Source organism: Suillus fuscotomentosus (genome assembly GCF_016647785.1).
Source record: "Suillus fuscotomentosus strain FC203 chromosome Unknown F5891scaffold_11, whole genome shotgun sequence".
Lineage (NCBI taxonomy): Eukaryota > Fungi > Basidiomycota > Agaricomycetes > Boletales > Suillaceae > Suillus > Suillus fuscotomentosus.
In genome coordinates this window covers 378103-396821 of record NW_024539523.1, presented here as the reverse complement: position 1 = coordinate 396821, position 18719 = coordinate 378103, and the positions used below count along the sequence as shown (strand labels likewise).

General features: G+C 46.7%; 7 protein-coding genes across 7 annotated transcripts; 2 read left to right on the top strand and 5 right to left on the bottom strand.

Moving 5' to 3' along the window:
* Positions 1-2054: 2054 nt before the first annotated feature.
* F5891DRAFT_1015604 (CCR4-Not complex component, Not1-domain-containing protein) lies at positions 2055-3269 on the top strand (the record flags this gene model as incomplete). Its single annotated transcript, XM_041360885.1, has 3 exons — positions 2055-2662; positions 2712-2826; positions 2879-3269. Exons 1-3 carry the CDS (start codon positions 2367-2369, stop codon positions 3266-3268), a joined length of 801 nt encoding a protein of 266 aa, XP_041229451.1. The 5' UTR covers positions 2055-2366.
* Positions 3270-4050: 781 nt separating this feature from the next.
* Positions 4051-5648, bottom strand: F5891DRAFT_57784 (uncharacterized protein). Its single transcript, XM_041372342.1, has 4 exons — positions 5497-5648; positions 4884-5419; positions 4530-4834; positions 4051-4469 (listed from the first exon to the last, which is right to left on the bottom strand). The coding sequence occupies exons 2-4, from the start codon at positions 5393-5395 to the stop codon at positions 4114-4116; spliced, it is 1173 nt and encodes a 390-aa protein (XP_041229450.1). The 5' UTR covers positions 5396-5419; positions 5497-5648; the 3' UTR covers positions 4051-4113.
* Positions 5649-5689: 41 nt separating this feature from the next.
* Positions 5690-6434, bottom strand: F5891DRAFT_57709 (uncharacterized protein). Its single transcript, XM_041372340.1, has 4 exons — positions 6426-6434; positions 6227-6371; positions 6070-6134; positions 5690-6022 (listed from the first exon to the last, which is right to left on the bottom strand). The coding sequence occupies exons 2-4, from the start codon at positions 6282-6284 to the stop codon at positions 5840-5842; spliced, it is 306 nt and encodes a 101-aa protein (XP_041229449.1). The 5' UTR covers positions 6285-6371; positions 6426-6434; the 3' UTR covers positions 5690-5839.
* An 8-nt stretch (positions 6435-6442) lies between these two features.
* Positions 6443-6845, bottom strand: F5891DRAFT_1015592 (uncharacterized protein; the record flags this gene model as incomplete). Its single annotated transcript, XM_041360884.1, has 3 exons — positions 6443-6539; positions 6594-6713; positions 6768-6845. The coding sequence occupies 3 exons, from the start codon at positions 6840-6842 to the stop codon at positions 6531-6533; spliced, it is 204 nt and encodes a 67-aa protein (XP_041229448.1). The 3' UTR covers positions 6443-6530.
* A 574-nt stretch (positions 6846-7419) lies between these two features.
* On the top strand, positions 7420-8164 carry F5891DRAFT_1015587 (uncharacterized protein). Its single transcript, XM_041360883.1, has one exon. The coding sequence runs from the start codon at positions 7654-7656 to the stop codon at positions 7978-7980; it is 327 nt and encodes a 108-aa protein (XP_041229447.1). The 5' UTR covers positions 7420-7653; the 3' UTR covers positions 7981-8164.
* A 1472-nt stretch (positions 8165-9636) lies between these two features.
* F5891DRAFT_57387 (uncharacterized protein) lies at positions 9637-10594 on the bottom strand. The gene is made up of 3 exons (XM_041372327.1): positions 10174-10594; positions 9846-10117; positions 9637-9794 (listed from the first exon to the last, which is right to left on the bottom strand). The coding sequence occupies exons 1-2, from the start codon at positions 10499-10501 to the stop codon at positions 9915-9917; spliced, it is 531 nt and encodes a 176-aa protein (XP_041229446.1). The 5' UTR covers positions 10502-10594; the 3' UTR covers positions 9637-9794; positions 9846-9914.
* A 6627-nt stretch (positions 10595-17221) lies between these two features.
* F5891DRAFT_977416 (uncharacterized protein) lies at positions 17222-17948 on the bottom strand (the record flags this gene model as incomplete). The annotated part of the gene is made up of 3 exons (XM_041376704.1): positions 17222-17452; positions 17514-17603; positions 17652-17948. 3 exons carry the CDS (start codon positions 17946-17948, stop codon positions 17222-17224), a joined length of 618 nt encoding a protein of 205 aa, XP_041229445.1.
* Between the last annotated feature and the right edge of the window lie 771 nt (positions 17949-18719).

The following is an 18719-nucleotide window of genomic DNA, read 5'->3' as shown; positions in this document are numbered from 1 at the left end:
GGTCCGGCTCCCACTCGTAGTCCAATCCTTTCTTCTAAGAACCCCGTCTAACTTAGAGGGGCCGCCGACCAGACAGTCACGGTGCGTTCCGAATTTCCATTATTATATTGTCGAGAAGACATACCAAGTCGAGGTCGGCCTGCGCTTTACCTCAATCGATGTCTTCGAGCTGTGAATGTTCGAGAGCGGAAGTATCAACACCCGGACGGTGCTCGGCTGAAGGCCCCTGTCAAAGAACGGCTGAAAGAAATGTATTCAATTGTAGTGGCTGATCCCTTGGTGATCATCTCACGCGATGCGATGTCTCCCGTTCACCCTGTCGTATAGACAAGACCTCAGGCCTCAGGGTTTATACGAGGCGGGGTTCCAATAATCAGCCATCACTGTCAGCTGGACGTCCAGTCCAAAATTGACAGTTCCCCGTCAAGCTTAATGAGTTTTAGCTAGCCTAAGGTTGGCCTAAGGTTCCTCCAGAAGAACGGAAAGTGTGGTTAGCGGAAATGAAAACGGTTAGTCTTGGCATCCAAGGGCTTGCGCGTTGGATGACGTCCTAGAAACAACATACTGGAAATCACATGTAAACTCGAGCATAAGGCCAAGGGCCAACCAGTCTAGAAGGCACCATCACGGACCATCCATTTTCTCGGCATCGCAGGTCCTTTCTGACTGGAAGACTTATGTTAGACATATGATCAGGCTCAGTGAAATGTACATAACCAATTGATTAGTCTACCGTAGTCAGACCCTAAGAAAGCGTTCAATCGGACGTTGGGAGTAAACGATAACCCTGTGGCGCTCCGAGTCGGAATCAATATGCGAATATATTCAAGACCCTCTAGGGTTAGAGCTGGCCCTGGGCGAGGGTCCAATGTATCAGATGGTAGAACGTCACCAGTCTAGCTATATAGCCTGGTAATGCGTCATTTCGATACACACTATGGATACAACGTCAGTAAATTTATCTGAAACCCTGAAAAGCACGTACTGCCAGTGGTAGACGTGACAACACATGAGTAAATGCTTCGAGGACTTGCTTACGAACATGCATGCCTCTGGGAGTCCCAGCAGGATATTTGGTAGCCCATGAGATTTGTCCGTCGAAGTGCCGTACGCGATAACTTATAAACTTGGATTACACGATTCTGAAGTTTTCTAACCACATGATAGCGGAGGGAGAAGTATTTGGCCGCAAATCCCGAGCCAGCCATAAATACTGAATCGTCAGGCCGATATAAATCCACACATCTCAATTCATGTGACGCGGCTTCACCTGAGCTTCCAGTACTTACACATACATGCCTCTACGTGACATGAGGTGCTTGAACACGTGAACAAGAAGATGAAGCCAAGAAGAATTGAGCGTTCGAGAAGGAGAGAAACGTACACGTTTGCTCTTGGCATGAGGGGTGAAGGACACTCGTGCAGGTTGATATATACACCGCTTGGTCACAGTTTCGAGGCCAGTGGAAAGGATGGGGTCGGGACCACATATCGTGGACATGATTGGGTAGGAGGCCGTGTAGCAGCAGCCTAGAATGCATAAGCTTACATGAGAAGTCGTTTATAAAAGTGTCGCGTACAGCGAATAGTGACATTTAGGGCTGGTCCAAAAGAAGGTCGTCGAGGCAAGTTTGTTTTAACTTCACGATAACATCCAAGATGTATGTCAGTGCATTGTCATTGCAGGCAACGGCTGATGATTTCCTATCTGGTGAAAAGGACACCAGGACACTACGAGTGAGGGGCAGATCAATGGGCTGGTTGTTGTCGAAGTTGCATGATATTCGTGGTATGGTGTCGTAGGATGCGTTTGCGAGGATGTGGCCGTAGATAAATGATACCATGTCCTAATTGAGTGATCGGCTGACCCGGAGAGTTGAGGTTTTATAGTTTCAGCTTTCATTCAACAAGGTCCAAAATCATTACTTACCATGATATATTTCTCAGCAGGCCTTGACGTCTTGACACCAAGACATGATCAGCGTCGTCGAAGGTTAATTCAGCTGCGGGCACTTTTTTTGCATCTGAGGAAATTTATTCCCACAGTCCAGCAACCTCACGATCCTCTTACTTATATTGATATTTATCTTGTCCTCCAGGTAACTGACTGGACGATCATCCTACAGTTCCCTACTACATCCCAACCCTCCTCCCTTGCCACAGGCCGCAACTCAGATGCGTTCAGATGATCGCAGGAATGTGAAGCCTGTACAACAATGAGGTGTACCAGCCGGCATATGGGATGTCTGTGTGAGTCGCTTTGACCAGGATATTTCCTTCTTTTCTTGGAAGGACTTCGATATTTGTTTTTTTTTTGCTAGCTATATTCATGAGCTTTCATCTTCCGATTCTATTCCTAATCCTGCATGGCAAACGGAGAGTTCGAATACGCTTTCCAAGTTCTTGACGCGATGTTGCGATTGATTGTTTATGTCATCAAGTATCATGGTGACGCTTCTGGAATAGACAACGACAAGGCGAAGGTTGAACGTTCATTACCTCACCAAATATTCGTTTTTGTTCTGGCGAACATGTACGAAGAACAAGGCGTTCTCTTTCAACAGAAGCAGTTCTTCAGATTCTTCTCCAGTCTCATTAGCGACCTGCACTCCATCGCAGAACATCTAGGCTCAGCTTATCTCTCTCTGCTGATCGCTATCAGGTAAACCATTCTCCAGTTGTTATTTTTATCATCGCTCACAGCTTCGCAGTGACACTTTCAGTTCTCTGCAGTCCACTTACTTTCCTGGGTTCGCGTTCTCTTGGCTCTGTCTTGTTTTACATCGACTCTTCATGCCAAAACTGCTTTTATCCGAAAACCGGGAGGTGAGATTCAATATTCAATATTAGAGGTCCTGTTTTGACTCGATTCCGTCAGGGCTGGTCTGCGTTCCAAAAGCTCCTTTCCCTTTTCAAGTTTTTGGCTCCGTTCTTGAAAGGAGCTGATCTCCAACTCGCATCTCGTGATTTGTATCGCAGCTCCCTCCGACTCCTCTTTGTCCTTCTTCATGATTTCCCAGAATTCCTGAGCGAATACTACTTCAGTCTCTGCGATGCCATCCCTCCGCATTGCATCCAGCTTCGCAATACCATCCTCAGCGCGTTCCTCATGTCTATCATCCTCCCTCCCCCCCAACTTGTCATTGATAAACACCCTTGTCATGTACATTGGAGTATTGTCAGTTGCTCAGGCCAAGGCGAGGAGTGGCTGTTCTGTATTTGTCACGAGCGACCCTGGCGTCGTTGCTCTACAGTATCTTGCTGCTAATCTAGATGTTGAAGGCGAGTTCAACGAATCCACTAGCTCATATGACATAGATTGATGCGTTATGTAGGGCAACGCCACCTCTTGAGCTCTATGGTCCTTCATCTGTGATATCCCAACGCCCATACCCACTGGTTCAGCTCTTTGCTTCTCCACCTCTTTGTGGAAGTGAAGGACGATCGCTTCCGTGAAGTGATGACTCGCGTCCTTCTGGAGCGCTTCATTGTTCACCTCATCTTTGGGGTGCTTTTGTCACCTTCATTGAGTTGCTCCACGATTTGAAGTATGAGTTCTGGAACAAGGAGTTCATTCGCATCACACCCGAAGTTACCATGTTGCTTGAGAGCGTAAGACGTCCTGCTGTTTAGTTGAAACCTTTCCTCAACAGACATTGCAGGTCGCGAGGTCCATCTATCAACCATAGATTCATTTTGCCTTTGTTCCTACTATCTGTTGCGCATATCTGTTTCTGGTTTTTTTTCCTCGTTTTCTAAATGCACTCGCTGTATTGTAACAACCTTTCACCGTTTTCAAATGTTGAACAAGGTGTAACGTGAACTTTGATGATAGCAAGCCTCCTGCACAACCTTGTCGACACACGAGCTCTGGCTTGTTGATGTTTATACAGCCCTTTAAAATTCCCTTACGTTTACAATCGATTTATAATACTACAAGAGTACCGATTACCTTCGGACGTCGCGTGTCTTTTTACAGTGAATTACAATAACAGATGTTTGTATACCGCGTTCGCCGTAGTCTTTTTCTCAGCTTCTCTAGGAAAATGTCTCGCCGACATCGCACTCTCGATAGCGCAGTGTAAAGCCGACCGTGTGCGAACTTATAGCTTACTAACGCTTTGCTGAGGTGGAACCAGGTGACTGAGAGACCCAGGCAACAAGGTCTCGCCTTCCTGTTGCCCCCCGTGCAGCAACCACCATCCTTGCCATTCTTCTATGGTATTCAGTGTGACCCTCACCAGAAGGTGGAAAGGTATCTGGATCGATGAGCAGCATCCCAGGACGGTTCGCAGGTGTTGTGGCAGGTGTAGAAAGACTTGGAGATGATGGGGTGCGGTTCCTGCGTATCTGACTGCCGCTGATCTTCTGGCGTGAAACTGACATATGATCTGGAATGGATTGCGTGGGCAGTTGCGAGATCAAGTCCCACTGCCCAGAGGCTATGTCGGACAAGGATGGAGAATTTGCTAGTAGAAATGTCAGCTCTTTTAGTGTACTAGTGAATTGCAGTAATACAATCAACATACCTAGTGTCTGAAAGGAAGTAGAACCCACAATACCAACATCCACCGAGTTGGGATCACAGTTAGCCATGTGCTGACCATGTGGCATCAATAAGACCACTTCTCCTCCAGTGATTACCTGCTCCATGCTTGCAACTGACTCTCCACGCTCAACTTGCTGGCCCCTGGCGTTAAGCCCAAGGCCATTGAGTGAGTCCAAAGGCCTACTCCCATAGAACTTTGTAGGTGTGGGTTCAGATGAGAACACGAGCATGACAACATGAGTCAACTCGTGTATGATCACCAGATGAAGAAAAAAGGCTAGAATCCTGAGCATTTAGGTCAGCTAGCTAGTAGTAGTATAATCATGACGCTCACTGTTTAGCCCGAGGAGTACTTGCCTTAGTATACAAGTCATAAACATGGCTGTGAAGGGAAAACTGCAGTCGCCATGTCTGCCTTTCAGCTGAAGAGAGACTCAGGAAAGGACCCTGGTTATATCCAGGGAAGGTTTCAGGCATAGGAGTTTCACCATAAGAGTCTTCTAGTGTCACTACTTGTATAGCGGGGAAGTGTGAGTGAAGGTAACTCTTGATCTCTTCGATGCGTTCATTGATGTCCTCCATGCTTGGATCCATAACCAAGGCATATAAAGTCATCTTGGCCAAATGATTCATTGCTGGGTGGTAGGCTAGGAAGTGTTGGTAGGCGTCTGAGACCAAGACACCAAATGCGCTGGTGTGTGGTAGAATCTCGCCATGCAGGAATAGTGTGTCCGGTTGGGGGTGAGCCATAGGTTGGTGGGGAGCGACAGGTTGGTCAGGAGCGACAGGTTCATCAGGAGCTGCACTGTTCAGCTGACTGGGTGGTCTCCGTAGGGCTCCATTCATCAGAGCTATAAGCCAGAGTGCTAGCTTTGGCAGAAATACAAAAATAGTCAAACACGTCTGTAGTGAGAAATACAGAAGGAATTGAATGACTTGGAGCATACTAGCTTTCCAAAATATCTGGATTGGTGGATGGGGTGTGAGGATTATGGACAGAACGACTCAATAGTGCGCTGTGCGGACCTTTCTGCTGTTAGGGGTAATGAAGGAGGAGAGAGGGGTATCTTCAGGGGTCTGGCCATCTTGACTTTACATAATCTTACATAATCGTGTACTTCAGTCCAGCCAAATTGTATAGCAACAACAATTGAAACAATAGCTATGTGGAAGATTAGTATAGCTATGCCCTAAGATGCTTGAGTGCAACAACGTGTATTTCTCGTCTCCGGTAGAGATCTGCGTGCGAGATCGTGTTTCTAAGGTCGAGCTCCAGCTAATCCCAATCGGTCAGGGTAGTAGTTTATCGGATTGCCACATCCTGGTAGGCAAGTTCTCTAGAGATACATAAACAGCGGAGTTGGATTCACATTCTATCAGCTCCTGTTCGTTACTGCGAAGGATGCCTAAGGCGACGCGGAAGAGAACATCGAGTCCATCAACAAGAAAGACATCCCACACTCTGAAAAGCGTCTATTGAAGAGTCAGATAACATAGCGCAACGCATATATGCTATTTACCTCTATTGGAACGTAATCCGTGAAGAGCGACGAAAACCAAGAGAGGCCCAGTCCCCGAAAGGATCCTGGAATATCATCGTGTTATCATAGTTACTAGTGATAGAGGTGCTACGTCAGACACGCGAGGCATCATGCAACATGATCGAGTCATGCATACCCAATACCCTGTTGCATGGGGCAAGCGACATCCCAATATTGGGGAAGCAGAAGACCATTGTCTGATGTGATATGCGGGAGCAGACGCTCCCGCAGGGCCAGGCGGCCTTGAATCACAATGTGTGATCGCCATAAAGCTCATCATCCTCTTCAACTACAATTCATCAGGATGTTCATCTCGACCGCGTAAAAACACACACCGATGATAGCAGTTTCATTTTGGTACACCGATTCTGGAATTGTGCCAGTGGGTTGCGTGTTGATATTCACAGTTTGAGTGCGCGAGGAGGTTTGGCCGTACTGATCTATGTTTTCTGAATATTCTGTCTCCTCGGTATTGCTCTCGAGAAACAGCAGACTCGGCGTACGACTGTTGGCTGCGAGGTGGCATGGGGCGCATTCAATGACTGAGGGATGAGGGTTTCAAGACGCTGTTGCACTTTTATCATTCCGTTCATAAGCTCTTTGGCCCATTCAGGTGACTCTTGCTGTTGCAGAGTTGATGTCAGATTCAAACGTTACAAACAATTGGAGTAACTTACTGTGTCTGGCTGGAAGTCCGCATCCAGATGGACGCTAGGATCATGATCATGGAATGACTTCCTGTACTGTCGCATGGACTGCGAGGATGTAAGATACATTCAACATGAAGAATAAGCAGTTGAGCGCACATCTTGGTTATATTTCATGCCCAGATTCTTGACGCGCTGCCTCAATGCTTCTCGCAGCGCCTTCTGGATGGTGCCAGTACTTAGCGTATGGTACGAGAACAAGAGTAGAAAGCTGACTAATGTGACAAGCGATGAATAATGTAGGGAACAGCGTTTAGGATTAGTAATATCCGAAACTCGTAACGCCACGTACGAATCTTTGTGTGTCATCAAACCTCATAGATACAAGTTATATTACTAGGGGTTCGCGGTGCGAACTTGTGACCTTGCTCCGTCTTAAATTTTATCAAGCCCATGATATTGATCTTTTTTTTTCCTAAATCACCTTGCTTGCAAGGTCATACGCCTACCCTTTAATTCTGTGAATCGTACACAATCGTAAAAACGGCATTTCCCGCGTACAATTTCCTGTCATCATGCTTACGTTCCATGCCGTCATTTTTCGTCCTGGGGCGAAAAATGCCATTTACCGCATTAATTCTACCTTCTTTTCTAAAACTACTGCCGCGCTGAGCGGATCGAACGGTTGGCAAAAATATATAAGATGTCAGTGTGTTGAGTCCTTTTCTCACTCTGCGATCCCGTCCTAGCTTCTCAGGCTGAAAATGTGCGCTGACCGTGCGCGGTTTGCTTTCTATAGACCTGACCGTGGTCTTGCAAGCCCCGTAGTTGCGATGGAGAGATTCAGTACATTTCTCATTTATGTTTTTTTTAGTGCTATGTTATTCAACGGGTTGTTTGGTCACGCGGCTCATCCATGAGCGCTCTGTTCTTTTGGGACTGGCGCGTTCTCCTCACTGTCCTCCATCCAGCCTTCAGCGCACGCTCTACCAAGCCCGGTTGCGGATATGATTTACTGCCCTCGACGTCAAGTTCCCCATCCAGAAAGACCATCCCAGAATTCTGCTGGGTCTCATCCCGTTGCTTGAGACTCTTCCAGAAAATAGAAAAGACCACGGGTGGTTTTATACACATGCGCTCCTCCCCACCATTAAATCATCACTTATCGTGCACGGACCGTATCTACGTGGGTTTGTCAGACTTCATAACGCGTGGTATGTTTACTACTTATCTGGCTCATTAGACGCTGATACTCATTTCCAGGACAGGTTCTCGTACACTATATGATCTTCCTCTGCCGCGTGGGTTCATGTTTCTGTTCCACCATCGCTCGTAATCGATTTTGGTCGCCAAGCCCAGCCATACGCTGCAACAGCTCTCATATGGTTGAAGGATACGATCTTCTTACTCATAGTCACAGCCTCTAGAATCTTATATCAAACTCCGGTCCCATATCCCGTTGACTTTACCTTAACTTAACGCATGTTCAATTTCCGGTGCAAGTTCATCCTCACTTAGTGTTGTTCATCTCGCTCGCGCTATGGTTTTTCGCGTATGTTTACTAGTCGAGTCGTGTTTTCATTCTGGTGGTTTGGTGTCCTTCTTTCATCGGACTTTGTAGACTCGCTAGCAGCTGCAGTCGATTTTTGCGATGTCTACTAAGACTACGATTTTTTTTACATGGCTGTGGTCATTGAATGGTCGTATTGTATGCACTGACACTGCATCTCCGCTGCGCGCAAAGGCATGTGGAAACACAGTACATCACAAAAAACCACAAAGCATGATATGGCCATATTTACCTTATAAGGTCAAGCAAATATGTTTTGCCAATATATGGCTATGCGGTGGCTTGTGAAACACGTATTAGATGCCTGATCTGTGATCTCTTTTGTCTTTTGCTTGCCCTTTGGTGAACCCCATATAAGCCATTATCAACCCTCTAGCTAGTGTTCGTAATTCTACACTCCACCGTACCAACCACAAGTCATATTACTGATCCATAGTCTCTTCTTTATTTCCGCTTTCTTTCAATATACCAATAGGAACCCATATTGGGTTTCAAGCTAATGTTCTGACGTCTACAGTTTTTCATCAGAATTGCGCGATAAAGTAACATTTTATATAGCAATCCAGCATGACCGTCGTCAGACAGTGACTTTGGGTACACTGAGATCACGCACTATGAATGTTATAGCTTACCTGCCTTTGACTAGATCGATAAAAATCAAACAATAAGCATATCTAAGTACCATAAGCCCATTGGGACTTTCAAGCTTCAAGTCACGCGTGCGATGCCATTCAAGTGCGTCCCGTATGGATCTGCCAGTACAAAAGGAACGATTCATCTAGGAGTCACAATGGAATACAACGTCTACACTAGCTTTAGCGAACTGACAAGGAAAGCGAAGCCCATGTCAAAAACGTCCAGCAGAGCGCCATCGAGTCTGACTACCTCCTTAGCGCCTGCTGCAGGCACCCGTCTCCGAGCCTATGTACCTATTGGGCGTACAGATCCTGTCGTACGACTCCAACCACGAAACGAATTGGCCAACTGCGTTCAGTAACGATGACCCACTGCCGGTAGGGTAGTCAGTAAATTCTGGCGTTACTTGCAACTTATTTACCTTGATTTGTTTGGCGTGTTGTAGTCGAAAAGAAGCGCGCTACGAAAAACCACAGAACCTTGCAATCGAAGTAAGTTCATATTCTCCAAGGAAAAAAAGTATAGTAAGTGCTACAGTTACTCATTGTGTGCATAATTGATTAACAGGACGTCGTTTAAGATCCATGGCCTCGAAAACGGTTTATTGCGGACAAGTGAGGAGGCGCCACTGGACGGATGTAATGATTAGGGCAGATGCAGCGATTCGGGCAGAGCGAGATGCAGAGGCGAATGCGGAAGGGACGGACGCTTCGCTGGGGTTCTGGAAAAGAGTGAAGGGGTAGTTCTGGCCAGGATTGAGACGGAATTAAGGTGAGTAGATGCCTCATACTCGATGAGAACTACCGGCGATCATTTTATAGTGCCGTCTCAGTGATTCTGACCCCCAAATACTAGCCGTCAGCGTTGTAGCAATGTATACTATGAAGAATTGGCGCACTTACGTGCACTGCACGCGGGGCAGGTTGGCCCTGATGACAACAGAATCGACGCCTGTTCGATGTCAGACAGCCCTAAGTACAAATTGGGATGCGATCACATACATCTCTATCGTAGATCGGAGGAAACGCCATCTGTCCTGCGCACCCGCGGCAGCGTACAAGGAATGGGGCCACGTCGCGGAATCGCTCTGCATCAGAGACGAGGGAATCTAATGTTGTGAGCGTTGATCCGGCCGGCGTGCTTCCACTAATACGATAACGCCCCGGGTCCAGTCCTTTTAGAAACGTTGAGTTGAGTTTAGTTTGCAGGCATCGGTGTTTCAACGCTCACCAAGGCACTCAGCAAGCCGTGCCCTATCTGTCCCTTCAATAGGCTCACACAGTCGCTCAATAGGTGGTAGGACCTGGTTAGCAAGGTAGTGCTCGTAATCCACGGTAAGTTCCCCTGCAGCCCTCTTGATTTCGTCTGGATGCTTGGCGCGATCTGCTTGTGCAGTCTTCACGGTCTCTTCACCAGGAGCGACGCAGAACACATAGGGTATAACGTCGCCGTTACGGGCGCTTCCACCCTTTGCTTTTAATCTCAAAGCGACTTGCACATGAGGCTGAAATTTAGCATCGGGGTAGTCTTCTGGGTTTTTGCCTAGGCGCTGAGCCATGCGTGAGATTGACCAACAAACATTGGAAGGATTGCAAAGAACTTGGGAAGGATATGCGACTCGAGTTTGCCAGCCGACCCAACCAATGCATCATTGCTCAAACCCTTCGCACGCTAGAAAACAAAAAAAATCAGCACCATGTCCTCCCCGCTCCACCAAAAGCAAAAACAATGTACCCCTTCACATCCTTCTCATTGGCGATCATTTGTGCTTCTTCATCTGCCTATACAGCTGACTCTGTGCGCACTCATGCCGACTTTCATCACCTTCTCCATCTCATGCAACCGCCGTATGACGAGCAGAGCCTCCTCTTCGTTCAACTCGATCTTGTCCCATGTACCCGAGTTCGCGAATGGCGTGTTGTACGACTCGTCAAATGACTTCATGGAGTTGAATATCTTGGGTAGGACAAAGTCGAGGAGGGCCCAGAGTTCGGCAAGGTTGTTCTGAAGGGAGGTTCAGTGAGGATTAGGTGGTACCAGTAGTAATAGTATTGTGTAAGTATCTGCGCAAGTATCGACTGGGTGTTCTTCATGCGATGTCCTGGAATGCAATGGAGAGTAACAGGGTGCGGTGGTTTCTGCTGCAGCTTCGGCTGCTTCACGGGCCAAAGAATTATCTGCGGCTAGATCCTTTGCTTGTTAGCTGTGCCAATGACAGATACCTTCTTGTGCTGGGGTAGTCAGCTGAGCTCGCAGAGCCCTCGGTTCCTGGGCATGCTTTCTCAGCATTTACAGAAGCACCGTCAGCAGTAATTTCACTCTTGGCCTCCTTGCAGCAGTGGCAGCCTGAAAAACAAGCGATCAGAGAACAGCGCCACACACTCAAATCAAGCGACAAACATTGAGACATGCTAATGTCCCATCTCGAGCTCACAACCCCATCTTGCTCGCATCGAGGCAGGTAGTGAATCTGCACCACATAACATAGGCGAATACCAAAGCAATAGACTGAATGTATGCCAATCGAATGGTAGCAGCACTTGCAAAGCCACGCTCACACATGGTGAGGTCATGAAACTTTGAATATAATCCGATTTTTGTCTCTGCGGGTCCAAAAAGAAGGGTTTTAACCTCTTTTGCGGAGAGCTTGGATACTCATCAGCCAAAATCTACAACATGTTCAACTTCTCACTCAAAGTCGAAGCTCAATCCTGCAGGTGCCACATACAGCGGAATGATTTAAAAATTTTCGACAAGGCGTTTAGAGCAGACCTGTATGACATATCTTTGAAAGCAATTACTAAATTATGTGAGACGCAAACTCACCATAATGAACGGGTCGGGTGATGTTTGAAAAATGAATGGGTGCCTATGGCAGCCTACCTCCTCCACCCAAGTAGCTTGTCAATGTGTGCCTCACAGAGATTATGATGACATAGAGGTGATTGGCCAATTTTGGGTGGCTGACGGTGGTGACCTCATTCATGTTCATCCAAGGGCAGTCTTGCGCTGAGATTCCTCCACTGACACCTTAGGACAGTTTATTGCAACTAACTGAAGTACTCACCAAAACAGACCTGGCCATAATGGCGATCCCTGAGGTTCCTCTGTCAGAATTGGTGATGACTTCTGATGAACGAAAATGGATTTGCGATGCAGCGCACTATGATAACAATCACTTGAAAATTGTTCTGTGGTCATGTCAATGGGTGAGGCAATAAAGTCGAACTACTAGGCTCACCAGTTAGTGGTGGCACCCAACAATACAAGTGAAAATCTTGATATACCAAGCCTGAGATAAGTCGAAGTCGCAGTAATAGACAGAAGTCACAATGTAGTAACGCACGGTCACACGGCGCTGATTTCTCACTGGCAGGACTCGGACTCGGAGGGCCGAGGGATCCCCAGGGCTGCAGTACCGGTTAGTAACAACATTAACCTGATCGAACAAGAGGAGTGATCTCAAAGTTCAAATGTAAGGCTAGGATTAGAGCTGTTTGGCCATGCTCCACCAAGGAACGGATGTCATGGTAATACAATCAACTTAAGTTGCGCCACATACAGACACAGTAGTAAGTCGACCCTAAAATTTAAAGTCTGGTCCCTCATCTTCAGATTCCCCGTAATCCTCTGAGCTACAGCCTTCATCATCCAGAGCATCGGATTCAATATCTTCTTCATCATCAGATTCGACGTCTTCTTCATCATCAGATTCAACGTCCTCTTCATTATCATTATCAGTTTCATCGCCTAGAACTTGATTCAGGCAATTGCCAACATTAGAGTCGAGTATCTGCCCACCAGCATTGCTTGTAGTTGGTTCCAGATCGCCCTCAGCTAGACGTTCATCGTCATCGTCTCCTACGAAATTTTCATCCTCAGTCACATTTGGCAAACTATACTGAATTTGATGACCGACGCCAATGTGTGCAAAGCGTGCAAACATATCCCGATCAGCAAAACTGTTGCGCAATCAATCATCAGGAGTCTTCAACCATATCCACTGACTCACATGTTAACATAGAATGCGGTCCAGTCATCTACTTCTCCAAATGGCCGTGCAACTGTGGGGCCATGCCTCAGGAGATCATCCGTACGACCATTAGCAAAGGCCGGTATAAGATGGCAAGCTCGGAGGACAAGAGAGGGGTCGAGGAAACCAAATGCAGCAGGGGAATCTGGTATAAATCCGACTTTTGGGAGCCGGCCTTCCTTGAAGCCCCAGTGGTAGCGTGGAACTACACCGAGCCACTGGACCCACAAGAATTCCATTGATTGAGGAGAGCGATTACAAGCATCCGCACCAACATGGAGTATCTGAATGATGAAAGCACCCAAAACTTGTGCATACCAAAACGGATGAGCGCCAACGCCTTGTTCCCTTGACAGTGTCATTACGGACTGGCCATGCCCTGGTTTCAGAGTGTCTTGGTCGTGGTGAATGTCGTATGTTGTGTAATTGATTTGCAATCGCTTAGCTTGGCGGACTCGATTAAGGTTGCAAATGAACAGTACGCTGTTGCATTCGGTGTCACTGAAATTTCGCTCATCGCCATCATAGTCCAAGTTGAGTAGTCATGAGAGAAGATGATTTTTCAGTTTTGGAATAAACTTCTTTGGGTATTGTCAGCAATAAAAAACGTCAGTCAGCTGTTCTGCCTTACTTCAATCGCTGGATCGTCCCTGTGTTCACTGAGGTATGAGGCCAAATTCATGACGTTGTGGATATTGTGAGACAAAAAATGATGGGCTTCAGGTGGTAGGTCACTGGTGCATATGTTGTGAGTGAGGATTGTTGACTCGGATGACTGTTGCCGTCGGACGCGAGTGCACCTTCATTCCTGCTTGGCCAGCTGCTTTGAAGCATCTTGTTTGTTTGTAGTTTGATACAGAAATTTGATAAAACGATGGGCCTGTTTGCCCTGCGAAACGCAGAGTGTCAATATGGTCAATATAGCTGAGCATGAAACACGTACAATCTGGTGGTATATGAATCTGTTGTACCAAACAACCTGATTGAAGCAGCATAATCACCAAGCGTGTGCAATTTGTAGGTTAGAAGATTGAAGGCTTTGAAACGAGCGCCAGACCCCCTTGCCTCTTGATTGGTAGACTGACAATTAGCATTCTGCCTCCTCTGACGTGCAGCTACTTCATGCGGAAGTTCCATGGTTTGAAAAGCTGAACATGTGAACTGCTGAAACTTCCGGAGTTGCTTGCCCAAGGCATTCAGCGCTTCGTCGAGTTTGCTTAATGAGTCATCAGTGTGAAGTCGGAGTTTAGCTAGGGCGTGCCATTCTGCGAGTCGAAAAAGAAGGAGCCGAATAACATTGTCATGCTCTCTAGGGAACAACCCTTCAAAGGCAGGGATTGCGCACTGTTTTGAAAGAGGAAGCAGGTCAGTGTTGGAATCGGTGAAGACTGCCCGGCTAACTTGTAAAACGTCTTCAAAGTGCCTTGCAACATTTTGCCGGACTTCAGATATGTTGGTTGGAAAGTGCCGAATAGCGCCCTTGCCAAAGGAAGGGATCAAGCGAAAGCTATGGGATGCAGTATCCACATTAGAAACAGAACCTGCAGCCCTCACGACAGTCAAATGTCTTACCATTCATTCAGGACACCTATCCATTCAGGATTTATAGCATAAAGTAGCCTGATAATATGTTTGAATACAGATTTGAATACACCCAGCTCGAACTCATGTAAAAGGTTGACAACAAGCATTGAAAAGCAGTCAAAGCTCAAAGGGCCCAATTGCTCAGCAAAGGTGTTCTGTAGGTGAGGTGAAACGAAGACCGAGTGAGATAAAGACAAGATATGCTTACAATGGTGGGCACAAGCGACTCTTTTAGAAGACGTTCGACAGCAGCACCCTTGATTGGGGTACCTAAATTGTAGATGGCATTGCGTGCAGCGACAACAGCACCTTTAATAAATCTATGCACTCTTGCAACTCTTCCCAACATATCAGAGCGAAGTCCAATGCGACCAAATAATGATTTTGGAAGCAGACACCAAGGACAGGGACACACCCTTGTCGCGAATTGCTGCGATGAGAACTCTTCAAGGTCTTATTAGCAGAAACAGGGTGAGAAGCACACATTCTACGCACTTTTCAGGGTAATCTGCAGAGTAAGTAAATATCCTAGGAAATACTCGGTGGTATACCCCATCATGACATTTGATTATTATGCCATTTCTGTACGCATCAAGAAAGTCGTCATCTATTAAAATACGCCAGATAGCATGAAACATCTCGCGCTTGCAGTGGGCAAGAATGTTGTGGTAGCTCTTCCTTTTAACTGAGGTAATCTTCGCAATAAATTGTTTGATGGATTCTGGAAGCTGCCAAGGACAAGTTGATGACCATTAGCACAATGATACTAGTATGTATAGGTACACTTACCATGGGAATGAAGGCCACACGGTGGCATGCACCAGAAGTGGGGCAGGAACGGGTGTATTTGGACTGGTTTCCGAAGTATAAGTAAAGTGGCCATGCTGATGCATTCCCAAACTGCGCCAAATGCGTAGAATCTGACCAAAACATGAGTCCAGCAATGACTTTCTCAAGCTTGCAGCCATCGTCTCGTCTTTGCTTCTGCAGGTCGTCGTGAGCCTTAATCCACGCGTCTGATGTATAGAGCTCATCATGAAGACGTTGCTCTTGACCAGTCACGGGAGACTTCCAAAAGCGCTTGAAGGGAGTGAAATGAAACCATTTGGATGTTGCCTCTGAGAAAGCGGCATGAATGACAGCTGTGAGGGGCCGGTACTGGAATCCAGGGATCGTAAAGGGCTGCCCATTTCCATCTGGATTCTTCTCCCGGGTCAGTACTAGAATCTCTGCAGCCATTTCTTTCCACCCATCCCTTCGGTATATATCATTGTCGTCCAGTTGCGCTTCTGAAGAATCCCAACACTTCATTTCAGTATGGGCATTGAAGCCCTTTACGTCCTCAATTCGGAAATCCTCAGCTAATAGGACTTCATTGACCAGCCGCGTGGCTTGAGCATGGGATGTTTGGTTGCTTTCGGTCAACATCCAAGTCATGAGGTGCCAGATACTCATGTTCTTCCAAGGCCAAGAGGGAGGCTTCGAGGAAGATGCCACCTCTGGATTACTAGATAGCTCAGCATTTGGACGTGAGCTGGGATAGAAATTGGAAAGCTGATCCACAGAGACAAATGCATCAGGATCGTGCGTTGGTCGATGACGATACTCTTGTCCAATGCCAAATTGGTTTATGGATGTCCGGAAAGAATCAAATATGTGGAGAATAACTCGGACAAGAGTAGATGGAGCGGGCTGTGGGATTGCAGGTGGCGGCACTGGAGGCTCGTCTCTAAATCGCATAGGTAACCGGTGAGAGCGAGTAGGACGGATATCATGTGAACCAGGAGTAGAAATTGGTATAGATGGTTCAGACTGCTCATGCGAAACGCTAGGCTCCTGAAGCTCTGTTGATGGCTGAAGAACCGGAGCTGTACCAGACGATGGGAGTGCATGATCACAATTGCTACTGGAAGCAGATGTGGCCTTGAAAAAGCCATTAGAACTTGAAGATGCATCTGCTGCGGCCTGAGTTGGAGCGGGCACCACCTGCATGCCTGAGGTTGAGATATCCTAGTCTAATTGAATAAAGAATAGGTAGGGTAAGTAGAAAGACTTACTGTCGCTGTCGTAGTGATACTGAGCTTTACTTTCTTCACCGCAGATCCTTGTATGCCATCTAAGCCACATTTGAAATGTATTGATTGTCGATCTAATTGCTGCTGCCAGTGAGAACAACTTTTGCGGTGGAGGGTCAGACCTCCTGCTGCTGAAAAAGTCCGTCCGCACTTCTCATGGCACTTGAAATGCTCAGCCATCAGAATGATGAGAAATAACAGTATATTGGCCAGTAGTAAATGAATTCTCATGCGTCGTAGTGGTAGAGAAAGCTGGGCGTGATGACTGCCAGCCTGCTAGTGACTATGGATGATCCGGTTGAAGTCGGGTTCGGACCTGACATCATGATAGCTGCCCCAGCTTCACTAAGAAATCTCAGTGCATGAGAAATTGTATAGATATGACATACTAACATCACGGCGACCTCCTCAAAAAGGTAGGTTACGACTATTCATTCTGAACATCAGTAAATGACATGACTCTCAGACTCCGAATTGTTCCAAGTCGGCATGTCCACGTCGACTCGAGTCACACTTCAGACGTTCACGACTTTTCAATTTGAATACAAGAATACAACTGAAGGTATTGTATACATGAATAAGCAAGTTACTTAGCATGGCTCTCCAGAACACCGTCATAAATCTTTGACAGTACCTCCGTCTGCCTATCAATGGCAGCTTCGAGACGTTTCACGACATTCAGGATCAAAGTTTCGTGAGTTGCACTTCTATTTAATTTGAAGACCTTCCCCAGCTTCCTGCGCTTCAGTCCTTCAAGTGCCGGCACTGATTTAGCACGTTGGATATTGGTCAGGTTTCGTCCAAAGTGGTGTGGCATCTGAATTATAGAGCCATTAACTAATGATACATACGGTGATGAAATGACAAGTCTAGCTCACCATAACCAAATCTCCTAGAGAGTCTGACTCGAAGCTTAACTCGGACCTCTTACGCTTTAAAGGCCGGATTTCACCACTACTATCAACCTCCTGGAACATCATAAGAACTGAGTGTAAAGGATAAGGCAGCAATTGTACCTGTTCAGGCCCGAGTTCCTGGAGTTGTTCGGGTGCATCTGTATGTTCAACTTTTGTACTACGTCGGTAGCACCCGCAAGAGTACACAGGGGCAGCTTGACCGTGCGCATTGCCCCTGAGGCATGGGTAATAATCATGGCTATGTTGACTGTCAGGTGTATAGCCTCTGCTTGGATATGCAGATATCACGATGTCGTCTTCACCTGCCTCGACGAGTCCAGCGGCTATGAGGAGAGTTTCTGCCCTATCATCAAGATCATATGGATTTGAGACTGAATCAACACTAGTGGGAGGCATGGTGAAACATAGTTCTCTAGACTCTCTTCTGAAATACTGACTCTTCAATATTCTATGAAAAAAAGTTCTTAAGGTCCGTCCGATCTTTGCTACATGGGGCTGAGCTCCACTGGTGACTTTCCCGATGCACAGGCATCATGGAGGGGATATTCGCTGCAGGGTTTGCGCCATATGAACAAGCTACTAACGATTCTGAGTTGATTAGAATTACGTAGGTTTCTCAGCAACTGGTCTCAATCAATACTAATCATGTATCGGGTAAGGGTTCCATATTGAAAACTCGACGACAGCCAAAAGCAAATGCTTGTGTCTACTAAAAGCTGCATCTGTCTATTTGGTTTTGTTGAAGTTTCGTGCCGTTATATGACATTTTGTTCGGCCTATCGAACGTGCTCCTTGAAGAGCTATTAGGACCATGCTGAAGACAACATTGAATGAGCTAAGGACCAACCTATTCAATTGCTTCAAGAAATTCCTTATCGCAGTGAAAACAGATTTAGAACTGCCATCTGGATGTCCGAAAGCGGTGAGATCCATGCAATGAGACTCAGCTACTGACAAAAGTATGATGGTGAGTATTTGCCGAAAACTGTAGAGCAGATGAGAATAAAGTTAAGATTCTGTCCAAGTGCACAGCTTTGCACATCGACTGACACAGGGAAATTCGGTTGTATTCGACAAAGCCCTCCTCCACTAACGTGGGAGTCGGGGATGATCTACATACTCGGAGCTTATCCAGCGAAGACATGTGCGGAGCTAGCGACAAGTGCT

What these genes read in the sequence shown, in the direction of transcription:
- F5891DRAFT_57709 (XM_041372340.1), bottom strand. Translation starts at nt 6,284, where the DNA reads ATGGTCTTCTGCTTCCCCAATATTGGGATGTCGCTTGCCCCATGCAAC. An exon ending in CCCATGCAACAGGGTATTGG is followed by an intron (nt 6,135 to 6,226) that starts GTATGCATGACT and finishes ATGATATTCCAG; the next exon opens with GATCCTTTCGGGGACTGGGC. An exon ending in CGGATTACGTTCCAATAGAG is followed by an intron (nt 6,023 to 6,069) that starts GTAAATAGCATA and finishes ACTCTTCAATAG; the next exon opens with ACGCTTTTCAGAGTGTGGGA.
- F5891DRAFT_57784 (XM_041372342.1), bottom strand. Translation starts at nt 5,395, where the DNA reads ATGAATGGAGCCCTACGGAGACCACCCAGTCAGCTGAACAGTGCAGCT. An exon ending in AGTACTCCTCGGGCTAAACA is followed by an intron (nt 4,835 to 4,883) that starts GTGAGCGTCATG and finishes CTAAATGCTCAG; the next exon opens with GATTCTAGCCTTTTTTCTTC. An exon ending in TACTTCCTTTCAGACACTAG is followed by an intron (nt 4,470 to 4,529) that starts GTATGTTGATTG and finishes CATTTCTACTAG; the next exon opens with CAAATTCTCCATCCTTGTCC.
- F5891DRAFT_1015587 (XM_041360883.1), top strand. Translation starts at nt 7,654, where the DNA reads ATGAGCGCTCTGTTCTTTTGGGACTGGCGCGTTCTCCTCACTGTCCTC.
- F5891DRAFT_57387 (XM_041372327.1), bottom strand. Translation starts at nt 10,501, where the DNA reads ATGGCTCAGCGCCTAGGCAAAAACCCAGAAGACTACCCCGATGCTAAA. An exon ending in ACGGCTTGCTGAGTGCCTTG is followed by an intron (nt 10,118 to 10,173) that starts GTGAGCGTTGAA and finishes CGTTTCTAAAAG; the next exon opens with GACTGGACCCGGGGCGTTAT.